At 54.7% G+C, this 12,340-nt stretch overlaps 1 protein-coding gene across 8 annotated transcripts; it reads left to right on the forward strand.

Moving 5' to 3' along the window:
* The first annotated feature begins 378 nt into the window (after positions 1 to 378).
* On the forward strand, positions 379 to 12,234 carry ADAM8 (ADAM metallopeptidase domain 8). 8 transcript variants are annotated; one of them, XM_021381850.1, is made up of 23 exons: positions 379 to 481; positions 636 to 745; positions 2,776 to 2,852; positions 2,973 to 3,051; positions 3,932 to 4,008; positions 4,229 to 4,409; positions 4,731 to 4,796; positions 4,887 to 4,955; positions 5,267 to 5,436; positions 5,520 to 5,601; positions 7,638 to 7,786; positions 8,038 to 8,215; positions 9,125 to 9,214; positions 9,394 to 9,589; positions 9,762 to 9,861; positions 9,948 to 10,131; positions 10,215 to 10,292; positions 10,393 to 10,477; positions 10,570 to 10,684; positions 10,774 to 10,939; positions 11,170 to 11,220; positions 11,323 to 11,418; positions 11,494 to 11,674. In XM_021381850.1, the coding sequence occupies exons 1-23, from the start codon at positions 427 to 429 to the stop codon at positions 11,542 to 11,544; spliced, it is 2,505 nt and encodes an 834-aa protein (XP_021237525.1). In that variant the 5' UTR covers positions 379 to 426; the 3' UTR covers positions 11,545 to 11,674. The 8 variants fall into 8 exon arrangements, with proteins under 8 accessions (XP_021237525.1, XP_021237524.1, XP_021237520.1 ...); XM_021381849.1 differs by having other exon boundaries at positions 11,323 to 11,674; XM_021381845.1 differs by having other exon boundaries at positions 9,948 to 10,292; positions 10,393 to 10,684; positions 11,170 to 11,418; positions 11,494 to 12,233.
* Positions 12,235 to 12,340: the final 106 nt, after the last annotated feature.

Genomic DNA, 12,340 nt, shown 5'->3' on the forward strand with positions numbered 1-12,340 from the left:
GCGCAATCTGTGCCATCTGCCAATGGTGATGCCCACGTCCTCGGATGTTGAGTCCTGTGCATGCCACCCCATTGCCCCAGAATCAAGCAGGTCTCTCCCGGCTCCTCAGCACCTTATGGCCACCTCCTTAATGCCCTGCAGAGCCTCACAGTGACCTGGGACATGCCCTGGTACTTCGAGGACAACCCCCGGTTGACACCGCGACCCCCCTTGGTGCACCAAGGACCCCCCTCCGTCCTTCCAGACGTCCCCCGCTGTCTACAGCCCCCTCAGATGCCCCGAGACCCCTCTGTCCCCGCTCCGCCCCGAACGCCCTACCAGAGGCGGCCCCGTCCCGTCCCGTTCCGCCCCGTTCCGCGGCCGTGGGTGAGTCACACGCCAGGCGGAGACTGGGGCGCGGAGCGGAGGAGCGGAGGGAGCGGAGCCATGGCCCCGCCGCTCGCCGTCCTGCGGCTGTTGCTGGGGCTGCTTCTGGGCCGTGGTGAGTGCTCGGGGGGCCCCGGGAGCCGTCCCCGCGGAGCGTGCCGTCGCGGGTGGGTGCTGCTTTTGGGGTCGGGATGCTGTGAGGGCGGGAGTGGGGAGGCACGGGGCTGCCGTGTCGCCCCCACCGCAGCTCTGCCCGTCGGGTTCCCCAGGAGTCGGCTCTGGGCTGCGGGAGGAGCTGACCCACGTCGAGCGGTACGAGACGGCGGTGCCACAGCGCGTACCGGCGCCCCTGGCAAAGAGGGACCTCTCTGTGTCACCGGTGAGTAGGGCTGCACCCCAAATATAGCACCCAGCGGGGCTGCACCCAGCAGTTCTGTGCCCCAACTCCAGCAGCGTTGTGCCCAAACCTGAGCAATGCTGTACCCCAAGCCCGGCAGCACTGCATCTCAAATTTTCATCCCAGTATCACAGTGGCGCAACTTCCCTCACAGCCTTGCAGTGTGCCTGGGGGGAGGATTCAGTAAGTGAAGAGCAGAATGTGAAACTGGCTCCTGTTTGCCATATCCATACTGGATGAACCCCATACTGGAGTTGGCTGCATTGCACTGCATGGAAGTTGTAACACCTTTTCTGGATTGTTTCTGGCCAAAATGGGAGTGGAGAGCAGGGAAGACTGTTAGGGAGGGTGATGCTGAATGCTTTCTTTGGGCTGTTTTGCGGCATGGGCACCCGCTGCAGTCACTGATCCTGTGACATCTGGTCTGTCCTTAAGCAGGAATGTGTAGAGCCTGGCTGGGATGTAAGCCCTTTTCTTGCTGTGCTGAAGTTGTTTCTTTTTCTCCTTTGGGAATGGAACATAAGAATCAGAAAGTCTCAGCAGCCCACATGAAAGAAAACAAGTGCTATTTTTTCAGAAACCTTGTAGTCTGGGGGAGGGAATGGGGTTTGGCTCAGGAGATTTGGCATTGGGGTGACAATGGCTGTGACCCAACAGAACTTTTCCTCGTTGTCTTGAAAGAAGTGGAATTCAAGTAGATATGGGGATTTGTGTTGTAGAACAGAAGCCTTCAGCACCCAATGAGAGGTCTGGGACATTCATTTTCTGCAGCAAGTTCCTCGGTGATTCAGACCCTTACTGATAAAACAGCTCCAAAAACCACTCCCTGAGAGCATCTGCTTTCCCTGCTCTAGAAAATCAAACATGTCCACAAGATGAGTGCTGCTATTTAAAGGCACCATCTGTCCCAGTGGGCAGCTTTGCACCTTGCTGTGGTCCCCTGATTGCCCATGTGAAAGGGGCCTGAGAAGGACGGGGATGGTGAAGGAGATGCCACATGGGAGACCTTCCCCCCCATCCTGTCCCATGGCTGTTGCAGTTGCACTGATCCACTGGCCCCTTCCCAGTTCCTCCACGATTCCCAAGAGCCCCAGATGCTGCCAAGAACACCAAAGCCCCACTTAGTGGCCACTGCAAGTGGAGACGCTGCAAATGAGAGCATTTGGACAACCTGCAGGACCCCTGCTTCCTGCAGAGTCCCCCGGGGATGGTGGTAGTGATGATGGTGGTAATGATGATAGATGCAGTCAGCCTGAGGCTAAGCTGAACACCTCACTCAGGTGGAATGCTGGCCCTTGCTTGCCCAGGTGTCATCCCAGAAGAGCTGAGCACATGGAGCAGCCCCATGGATGTGCGGCATTTCCATGGGGCTGAGTGGGCATCTCCATGGGGCTGAGTGAACAACAAGGTCACAACAACCATAAGGTGATGTCCTGAGATCCCTTCTGCTGGCACTGTGGTGCCACTGGGGGAACTGACACACAGGAAACCGAGCTTTGCTCTCAGTAGCAGACAAGAGCCTGAATCATGTTGCTTTCTAACCATGAGGTGGCACGTCAGATTGGCTGGAGATAGGGAAGTCTGCTGGTGAAGGCAGTTGGAGAACTTTGTGGTTCATCCTGTGAGTAAGCGCTGAGCTCAGCCCCAAAAAAGGAGCTGATGAGTTGGAAACCCCAGTTTCTGGTGCAGCCAGCTGCGGCTGTAAGTCAGATGCAGGAAGCCAGCCTTGCTGACTCCACTCTGTGGCTGGGACCTGCCCGCTAGCTCAGGATGTGTTGGAGATTTGCATTATTGCCTGCGTACTTTGTTTCTGCCAGATTTCCTGTGTCTTTGCTGGATGAGCTTGCACACGGCCAGCGAGGAGCATGGCTCACTGTCCTGTAGCTCTCCACCAGTGGGCTGCCTGTAGACCCTGTTTCGGCCCCCGATTGTGATCATGTCAACGGGATCCTTTCTTCTGCAGCCTAGCTCCTGGTGACAGTGTGTTTGTGCTGCTGTTTTGTCTCATGCAGAGCACGTACCCGGAACATGTCCTCTACAGTGTCCATGCTGAGGGCAGGGACTACCTGCTGCACCTGGAGAAGAACAGGTGAGTGCAGCTGGGATTGCACAGGGCTAGCGCAATCCCCACCTGGGAGGTCTGGAGCAGGACTTTCCATCCTGTCCCCAAAGCTGGCACTGCTGCTGACGTCCCTGTCTCTGTCTGCAGGGAGCTGCTGGGACAGCATTACACTGAGACGCACTATCTGGCTGATGGCACTGAAGTCACGGAGAAGCCAGATGTCCAGGTATGAGGCTTGAGTCACTGCTGGAAAAGGAGCTTTTGGGGCAAGAAAGGTACTGGCAGTGATGTGGAGGCTGAATCGTGCTTCCTGTGTCACAGGGGCTAGTGGGCTGAGGTGGGACCCACTCTGCACTCCTGCTATGGGCAGGAGCACTTGCCACTAAACCAGGTTGCCCAAAGCCCCATCCAGCCTGGCCTTGAGCACCTCCAGGGATGGAACAACCACAGCTTCTCTGGGCAGCCTGTGCCAGGGCTTCACCACCTTCTGGGTAAAGAATTCCTTCCTAATGACTAATGCAAACCTTCCTTCTGGTGGTTTAAAGCTGTTACCTCTTGTCCTGTCACTGCACTCCCTGCTGATGAGCTGCAGGCACTCCAGCCCGGGTGCAGGACATGGCACATGGCCTTGTTGAACTTGAGGTTCACACAGGCCCACCTCCTAAGCCTCTCCAGGTCCCTCTGCATGGCATTCCTTCCTCTAACATGTTGACAGCACCACATAGCTTGGTGTCATCTGTAAACTTGCTGAGCATGTGCTCAATCTCACTGTTCATGTCATTGATGAAGATATTAAATAGTATTGGTTTGATCCCAGTGTAAATCCTTGAGGAACACCACTTGTTTACCTGTCTCCATTTGGATATTCAGCCACTGACTGCAACTCTTTGGCCACAATCCAAACTCAGTCAATTCCTTATCCACCACGTAATCCCTCCATCAAACACATATCTCTCCAATTTAGAGGCAGGAGTGTTGTGAGGGATTGTACCAAAAGCCATACAGAAAGCTAGGCAGATGACGTCAGTTGCTCTTCCTTAGTCTGCTGTTGCAGTCACTCCACTGTAGAAAGCTACCATTTTACAAACCTCTTTTCTGGGTTGCAGGACCACTGCTTTTACCAAGGCCACGTTGAGGGGCATGCCAACTCCGCAGCAAGCATCAGCACCTGTAGTGGGCTCAGGTAGGACCTGCAACAAAACATGAGAGAGGAAAAGGGGAAAAAAAGTCCTAATTGTCCCCGGGTTCCAACTTGCTGACCTCCATGGCTTCAGTGGGAAGCAGCCAGACAGGAAAGGGTCTCCTGCAAGGGTGATGCATAGCATCTGCCTGTCCTGTATGGCTTCTGTCAGGTTGTCCATATGTCATCTCCCCGGCCTTACAGCTGTCCTCTCTCTTGGCAGTGGCTTTTTCCGGGTGAATGAGACCACCTTCCTGCTAAAGCCTCTGGAAGAGCACGAGGCCGGCCGGCATGCAGTGTACAGAGCATCCCACCTGCGCATGAAACGCAGTGCCTGCCTGGAGGCTGCCTTGGAGTATGACCACGACCCCAAGATTGCTGCACCCCTGAAGCTCTATCGCTGGGTTAGAGATTGCATTGCTTTTTCTCACTGTAGCTGAGTTTGCATGGGCCATGCTCCTCTCTCCTTACCCACGGACCTGCATGTACCCAGCCTCATCCCATGCAGGGACTCACAGGGCCGCTCTCCTGTCTTGCAGCCATAGCAGGCTGGGGCTTTTCATGTTACGTTAGAAGATGTCTGAAACACATGGGAAAAACAATATTAGAAAGCAGGTCTAGATCTCCTGGCCTTGTATAGTGCTAGAACAAATCCCATGGGAGGGTCAATGGCAGGGATCTTTCCTTGAATCTTTCCCTGCACTCACTTCCCTCTTCCCTTCCAGAAATCAGCCCGCTTGCACAGAGGGCCTCGATATGTGGAGCTGGTCCTGGTTGTGGACAATGAGGAGGTAAGCGAAGGTGGGCATGTGTTTCCACTCTCTTCCGCAGCTGTCGGGAGGTGGAACTGATCTGGGAACCTCTCTGTGTCCTTCCTTTAGTTCAGAAAGTACAAGGACTTGCACAAAGTGCAGAACCGCATGAAAGAAATCGTCAACCACGTTGACAAGGTGAGCCCAGAGTCCTCAGAGCCAATATAGAACTGTGCGTACTCTGGTCAAAGCTGGGAGAGGGCTGGAGTGAAACCAACCTCACACTGTGAGGTGGGCAACCATGGGGTGGAGTGTCCAGCAACTGATGGGGTATGCAAAGTGGGCATTAAATGTAGGCCAGCTCTCCCCTTAGCCCTCAACATTCAAAGGCTGTTGTTGCATGGTGAGGATGACCTGGGATTGGTGACAAGACTCAAAGGGAGGTGGGATCTTCCCTCTGCTGTGCAGCTTGGATCCAAGCACTCCTTCTGGTCTGTATCCCCTTGCAGCTTTATCAACCTCTTGGCCTGCGTGTGGCATTGATTGGCTTGGAGGTGTGGAGCAACAGGGACAAAATCACTGTCAGTCGCAAGGCAGAGGAGACACTGGAGAACTTCCTTCGCTGGCGGGAGACAGACCTACTGAAGAGGAAGCAGCACGACAATGTCCAGCTGATCACGTAAGGAGGTTGGATGATAGGCCTTCCCTGAAGCCCTATTAGTGAATGGGTTCCATGCCCATGGCCGTGTTTACTTCCTACAGGGGTATAGACTTCCACGACACGACTGTAGGGCTGGCAAAGAAGCTTGCTATGTGCACCAGGGACTCAGGAGGAGTTAATCAGGTGGGTCCTGCCACCTGGGCACATGTCATGAGGGTTCTGGTGGATCTGAGCCATAAGGAGCCTCCAAGAGCTGCTCTGTAGACATGGAGCTTCTCCCACCACCTGTCAGATGACCACAAGACTCGATTTGCAGTCGCTCCGTGGTCATCCTGCTTGTTCACCTAATCCTTTTGGTGGAGCATGAACATTCAGTCATGGAACCAATGCAGAGCAGTATTTGAATATAGTAGCTATATCTCTACTGACTTATGCCCCTGAAAGACCAGTCTGGAGATCTTCAGAGGCTGTGGGTCCAGATTTTGTTTTCAGTTATCTCAGAGAAGACTCTGGGGAGACCAAACCCTCACAGAAGCCTTTCATTACCTAAAGTGAGCTACAGGGGAGATAGGGAGGGACTTTTTATCAGGGAGTGTAGTGACAGGGCAAGCGAAATAGCTTTAAACTAAAAGAGGGGAGGTTTAGATTAGATATTAAGAAGAAATTATTCACAATAAAAGCATGGCACTGGAATTATAGAATCATAGAATCATAGAATCACCAAGGTTGGAAAAGACCTCCAAGATGTCCAACTGTCCATCTACCCCCAATATTTCCCCACTAAAACATCTTGCATAGTATAACATATAAATGTTTCTTGAACACCTCCAGTGATGGTGACTCCATCATCTCCATGGGCAGCCCATTCCAGCACCTGACCACCTTTTTGGAGAAGAAATTTTTCCTAACATCCAACTTGAACCTCTCCTGGCACACCTTGTGGCCATTCCCTCTAGTCCTATCACCAGTTACATGGGAGAAGAGGCTGACCCCCACCTCACCACAACCTCCCTTCAGGCAGTTGTAGAGGGCAATAAGATCTCCCCTGAGCCTCCTCTTCTCGTGGCTAAACAATCCCATTTCCCTCAGCCCCTTCCCATAAGACTTGTGCTCCAGACCCCTCACCAGCTTTTTTGCCCTTCTCTGAACATGCTCCAGGGCCTCAGTGTCTTTCATGTAGTGAGGGGCTTAAAACTGAACACAGCACTCAAAGTGCAGCCTCACCAATGCTGAGAACAGGGGAACGATCACCACCTGCTCTTGCTAGCTGCACGATTTCTGATACAAGTCAGGATGCCATTGGCCTTCTTGGTCACCTAGGCACACTGTCGGCTCATGTTCAGCAGACTAACACTCCCAGATCATTTACCTCCACACAGCTTACCAGCCGCTCTGCTCAGGACACAGCACTTGGTCTAGTTAAAGCTCAGGCCTCAGCCCTGTGATCCTGCCTGACCATATCCCTCTGTAGATCTTCCTACCCCCAGGCAGATCAACACTTCCTGCCAGCTTGGTGTTGACTGCAAACTTACTGAGGGTGCTCTCACTGCCCTCATCCAGGCCTTCAATAAAGATATTGAAGAGGACAGGCCCCAATACAGACCTCTCGGAAACACCACTCATGACTGGTCGCCATCTGGATTTAACTCCATTCACCACCTCTCTCTGGGCCCGACCCTCCAGCCAGTTCTTTACCCAGCAAAGAGTGTACCTGTCCAAGCCATGGGCTGCCAGCTTCTCTAGGAGAATACTGTAGGAGACAGTGTCAAAGGCTTTGCTGAAGTCTAGGTACACTATGCTAACAGCCTTTCCCTTATCCACCAGGTGGGCCACTCGATCATAGAAGGAGATGAGGTTGGTCAAGCAGGACCTGTCTTTCATGAACCCATGCTGTCTGGGCCTGTCCCCAGCTGTCCTGCAGGAACAGGTTGTCTGGTGAAGCTGTGGGTGCCCCATCCCTGGAGGTGTTCAAGGCCAGGCTAGTTGGGAATTTGGGCACTCTTGTCTAGTGGAAGGTGACCCTGCCAATGGCTGGGGTTGGAACCAGATGGTCTTTTAGGTCTCTTCCAACCCAAACCATTCTACAGTTCTATGATTTTCCCTCAGCATGGGATGAATTGCAGGCAGCAGAAATGCCCAGCCAGAAAGCAGCTGAAAAAGCTTCAGGAGGCCTGATGGAGAGGAGCCATTTGCACCATGTTTGGCTTGTTCTTCCATAGGACCACAGTGTGGATCCTATTGGTGCTGCATCCACCATGGCTCACGAGATGGGACACAACCTGGGAATGTCTCATGATGAAGACATTGCTAACTGCCACTGTCCTGTCATCAAAGAACATGGAGGATGTGTTATGGCAGCAAAGATCAGGTGAGTGAGGGAGAAAGTGTGAAGAAAGAGTAAAGAGCAGCCCTGGGTTGCAGTATTTCCAGATATTCTCCAGCATTGTGTTGATGAGAGCAGAGGTAAAGCTTGTGGGATGTTCAAGTCTGAGGGAATATTCACCATTCCTATCCCTGACTTTGAAGCTAGATGTACATCCGCTAGGGGTTCTCCAGCTGCAGTCTGGGCCATTGGTCACCCAGCTCTTCTCATGACTGCCTGGTTTTGTGCCCCTCCAGCTTGGCTTACCCCAGACTCTTTAGCACCTGCAGTGAGCAGGACATGTGGCAGTTCCTTGAGGACCCCAAGACCATCTGCTTGCTGAATGTCCCTGGAGCAGACAAGCTGTATGGGGAGCCAGTGTGCGGGAACCAGTTTGTAGAGCGGGGAGAGGAGTGTGACTGCGGCAGGCCAGAGGTATGATCTGGGAGCTCAGGGAGGATCTGAGACACCATTACTCAGACTTGGAGAGGGTGGTGCGTGTTTCTTCCCTGCCACTGTGCTTTGCAAGGCTTCCTGACTCACCTTTCCTGTGCTCCTTATGTTTGTGCTGAAGAATAGCTTGAGGAAGCTGTTTGTTAACATAGATGTGTGCCCCAATTTGCATGGTTTTGGGACATTCCAAAGAAGGAGATGTGACCCACATATCTGCACATCCTGAACTGGGGGAAGGCAGTGATCCAGGCACAAGATGTTTGTGTCCCTGATGGGCCCCCAGTCAGGTGGTGAGGTGATGCTGCTGTGTCTTGGACCAGAGCAATGCTGTATGTTTACCTGGTTGGACTTGGAGCCATTTCATGCCCATGGTGGCTACCCTGCCCTCAACACCTGCTGTCAAGGCAGCTCCCTGAAATGAAGGAAAGGGTCTTTCAAGGGGTGTTTGGGAAGGCTTTGATCCCTTCCTCTTTCCTTCTCTCTCTGCAGCATGGCTTTGTGGCAATGGGGTTTTCCCTCTGGATCTTGCAGCTAAAACAAAGCCGAGACTTGTCAGCTCTCTGGGGTCCCACCAATGCAGGCCCCATGCAGTTCCTCTTCCTTTGGAGCCTGCCTGGCTGTGTCAGCTCAAAAACAAGCCCTTTTGGCTTAATCTTCTCAAGGCCTGGCCTACAGTAAGCAGGATGTAGGCTCCAGAGTGATTCCCTCAGCAAAATCACCTCATGCAAGAGCTCGTTTAAGCCTCCAGGGCTGGGCCTGCAGGGCCCTGGGCCCACAGCTGCTGGTGTGTTGCTGGGCTCGCTTACATGGGGTGAGATTTTCTACTGCCTGTGGGAGGGCAGGGAGGTTGTAAGGGCCATGCCCATCCCTGTCCCCCTATGTGCCACACAGGAGTGCTCCGACCGCTGCTGCAATGCCACCACGTGCCAGCTGAGAGAGGGGGCTGAGTGTGTGCGGGGCGACTGCTGCCAGGACTGCAAGGTACTACGCAGAGTCTCATGGCTCCTTGGGTGCTTCCTGGTGTGCCAGGAGAGCCTGAAGGACCGCTACCTGTCCAAACCCAGCAGTTCTGGGGGAAAAGTGCTGCTTTCTGTCAGTGCTCTGGCTATGCAGGCAGTCAGCATCTTGGATGGAAGATGACACTCCCACCTTCCATGCAGGTGAAGGCTGCTGGCGTTCTGTGCCGGGCCAGCAAGAATGACTGCGACCTTCCAGAACACTGCACCGGCCTCAGCTCCGAGTGTCCAGAGGACGTCTTCCAGGAGAATGGGATCCCCTGCCAGGGTGGCCATGGCTACTGCTACAACGGGGCCTGCCCCTCACATGCTGAGCAGTGCCGCCTGCTCTGGGGCGCAGGTAGCACCATGTCCTCACCCCATGCGCTGCAACTCTGCACTGTGCCACATCCATGGAGGTGGTGTGGTGACTTTGGGAGGGGCCAGGGCCAGGCAGGACCTCGCATGAGGACTGCTGTTGGCTTGCTGCAGCACTGGCACTGTGTGACCCTCTTGCTCTGTGCCTCCTGCAGCAGCTCAGGTGGCTCCTGATGAATGCTTCAAGCACAACAGCAGGCAGGATCGTAACCTCCACTGCATGACTGAGTCTGGGAGGAGGCCCTGCAGCCCCAAGTAAGGAGCATGAGGGCTGCTCTTGTTTCCATCACTGGCCCTGGGGCCGAGCAAGGCTCCAAGGACTGACACCACTCTGCTCACAGGGATGTGAAGTGTGGCACGCTGCTATGCATGAGTGACACCAGCAGCCCCACCCTCGGCACCGGCTTCTTCATGCTCTCCTTTGGCCGCTTCAAGTGTAAAGCAGCCCTTGATAGCAGTGATGCCAACGAGATGACAGGCAGCCTCCAGCTGGTGCCCACTGGCACCAAGTGTGGGGAGGAGATGGTGAGCACTGCAGGGATGCACCAGGGAGGCAGAGGTGGCTCCCAGCCAAAGGGCCACACTCATAGCCCCCTGCTGGCCCACAGGTCTGCTATGCTGGGCGCTGTCAGAACCTCCTGGTCTATGGCAAGAAGAACTGCTCATCTAAGTGCAGTGGCCACGGGGTGAGTTGGGCCTGCTTGCAGCTGTAGCTAGCAGGGTTTCTCCTGACCCCTTGGTGGAACATGGCACCCATCATGCCCAGACTGCTCTCTGTGCCTTCAGGTGTGCAATCACAAACGGGAGTGCCACTGTGAGCTGGGGTGGGCACCACCGTACTGCCAGCACAAAGTTTTGGAGCTCACGGCAGGTAGAATGTCCTGTGCTGGGATGGGGATCAGGGTTCTGCTGGGCATCCCTAGAAAAGTGGACCCCATCCCAATGCCGACTGGCTCCCTGCAGGGACCAGCAGCGTGGTCCTGACGGCCGTGCTGGCTGTGCTGGTGCTGTCCAGCATCCTGATCGGTGGAGGCACTGTGCTGCTCAGAGGCAAGGGGAAGAAGTACTTCCAGAAGGGGTAAGGGACCCTACAGGGGGCGTGAAGGACATGGCTGTGCAAGCTGAGCTGAGGGCAGTCCTGTTGCCTCTTGGCCCTTTGTCCCACAGGGGGATCTCCAGCAGACCTGCCACAGGCATCACCAACCTGCTCTTTCAGGAGGGCACCCGGCCACACCAGCTGTCCCGCCATGCCATCGGCAGCCCCAGCCTGCTCAGTACTACAGTGGCACTACACAATGCCCAGCCCCTTGTGCCCAGCTGCCCGCTCCTGCAGGTAGGAGCATGGTGTGGGGCACTAGAGTGGGAGCAGGATTTACAGTGGGGTGGCCTCTCGGCCTGAGACATCTCATCCCCTGGGCATGATGTCCTTGTCTTGTGGGCAGTGATGTCTTGCCTTCTGGTGCAGGACTGTTCCTCTGCCCCAAAGCCAGGCCACTGTCCCATGCTCAGGTCCCTCCCTTGTACATGGATGAGGGACTTGAGCCTTTCCTCTCTGGCCCTCAGGAGAAGTGGAAGCCATCCACCAAACCTCTGCAAGCTCCGGAAACCAAGCAGGTAGCTGCCACCTGTCCCTAAGTGCTGGTACTGGGAGCAAGTTGTGGCTGGTGCCCCATGGGCAGCCACCTCACTTCTCTCACCCCTTGCCACCCCTGCCAGCCCTGCGATATAGCAGTAGAAGTGCTGCCGCCAGCTCCTCTTGCCAAGCCCCTGACACTCTTGTTCCACCCATGTGCTATCCCAGCCCTGCCCCAGGTGAGCTGCACCTCATGCCCCTCCTATCTCCTCCCTGGGGACCTGGTCTCCACCAACATCCCCACCTTATTGCAGCGAGGTGTCCCTCCCAAGGTGGCCCTGAAGCTGCCACCAAGCAGGAGGTGACATGGGACAGCAGAGCTGTGGGTTCTGGCATTTCGGCAGGATGGCAGAGGACCACAGAGCACCACTGGTACTTGAATTGCTCACCAGACACCCTGGACAGCACCCGTGTTTATAGACTTTTTTGTGCCTTAATGGAATGGTAGCTTTATGGGTTGCCCAGACAGCCATGAGCTGGGGGACCAGGAGCTGAGACACCACCAAAACCACTCTTGCCCACAGAAAATCACCAAAAGGATGTTTCCTGCTCTCCTCTTTGCCCCACTCCCTAAGTCCCTCCTGATGCCTGCTCTGATTTGGAGGCCAGCCCCGAGCCTTTACTGGGTGCCCTGTGCCCTGCTACACTGAAGATGGCCTGCTCCTCCCACCCTGTCCCTGCTGGGGCCACAGCAGGGAGCTCCTGATTCCAAGCACACTAGGGTGGCACAAGGATGCTGTGCTTGCACTGTGTCAAGCCAGGCCTGGCTTCACAGGAGCAGTCCTCCTTATCTGGTTCTTAGCTCAGGCTCCCACTCTCCTGAAACAAGACTTCCCAGGAGCATTTTACCCCAGCCAGCTGTTAATTTCTGATTGTTATGTGACTGTTTTGAGCCCTTTGCTGTGGAACTGTGGTCCTCCTCATTTTTTATATGATTTAGGCCAAATTCTTTTATACAAATAAAGACTGAAGATAGCAGTGGCTCGGGGTGTTGTGTCATAGAGCTGCAGGGCAGGAAGAGGCACTGGGGCTGTGCGTGACACCCTAGCTGGGGCTCAGTGCCAATTCCACTTGGTGAGAAAACATGGGTATGAGGAAGAT

The sequence above is a fragment of the Numida meleagris genome, unplaced genomic scaffold, assembly GCF_002078875.1.
Source record: "Numida meleagris isolate 19003 breed g44 Domestic line unplaced genomic scaffold, NumMel1.0 unplaced_Scaffold119, whole genome shotgun sequence".
Classification (NCBI taxonomy): Eukaryota; Metazoa; Chordata; class Aves; order Galliformes; family Numididae; genus Numida; species Numida meleagris.

Bases quoted from the DNA above. Each gene is read 5' to 3' on its own strand.
- ADAM8 (XM_021381843.1), top strand. From the start codon at position 427: ATGGCCCCGCCGCTCGCCGTCCTGCGGCTGTTGCTGGGGCTGCTTCTG. The intron at 5,602-7,637 runs GTGGGTCCTGCC...GTTCTTCCATAG, and splicing joins ACTCAGGAGGAGTTAATCAG to GACCACAGTGTGGATCCTAT. The intron at 10,940-11,169 runs GTAGGAGCATGG...TCTGGCCCTCAG, and splicing joins CCAGCTGCCCGCTCCTGCAG to GAGAAGTGGAAGCCATCCAC.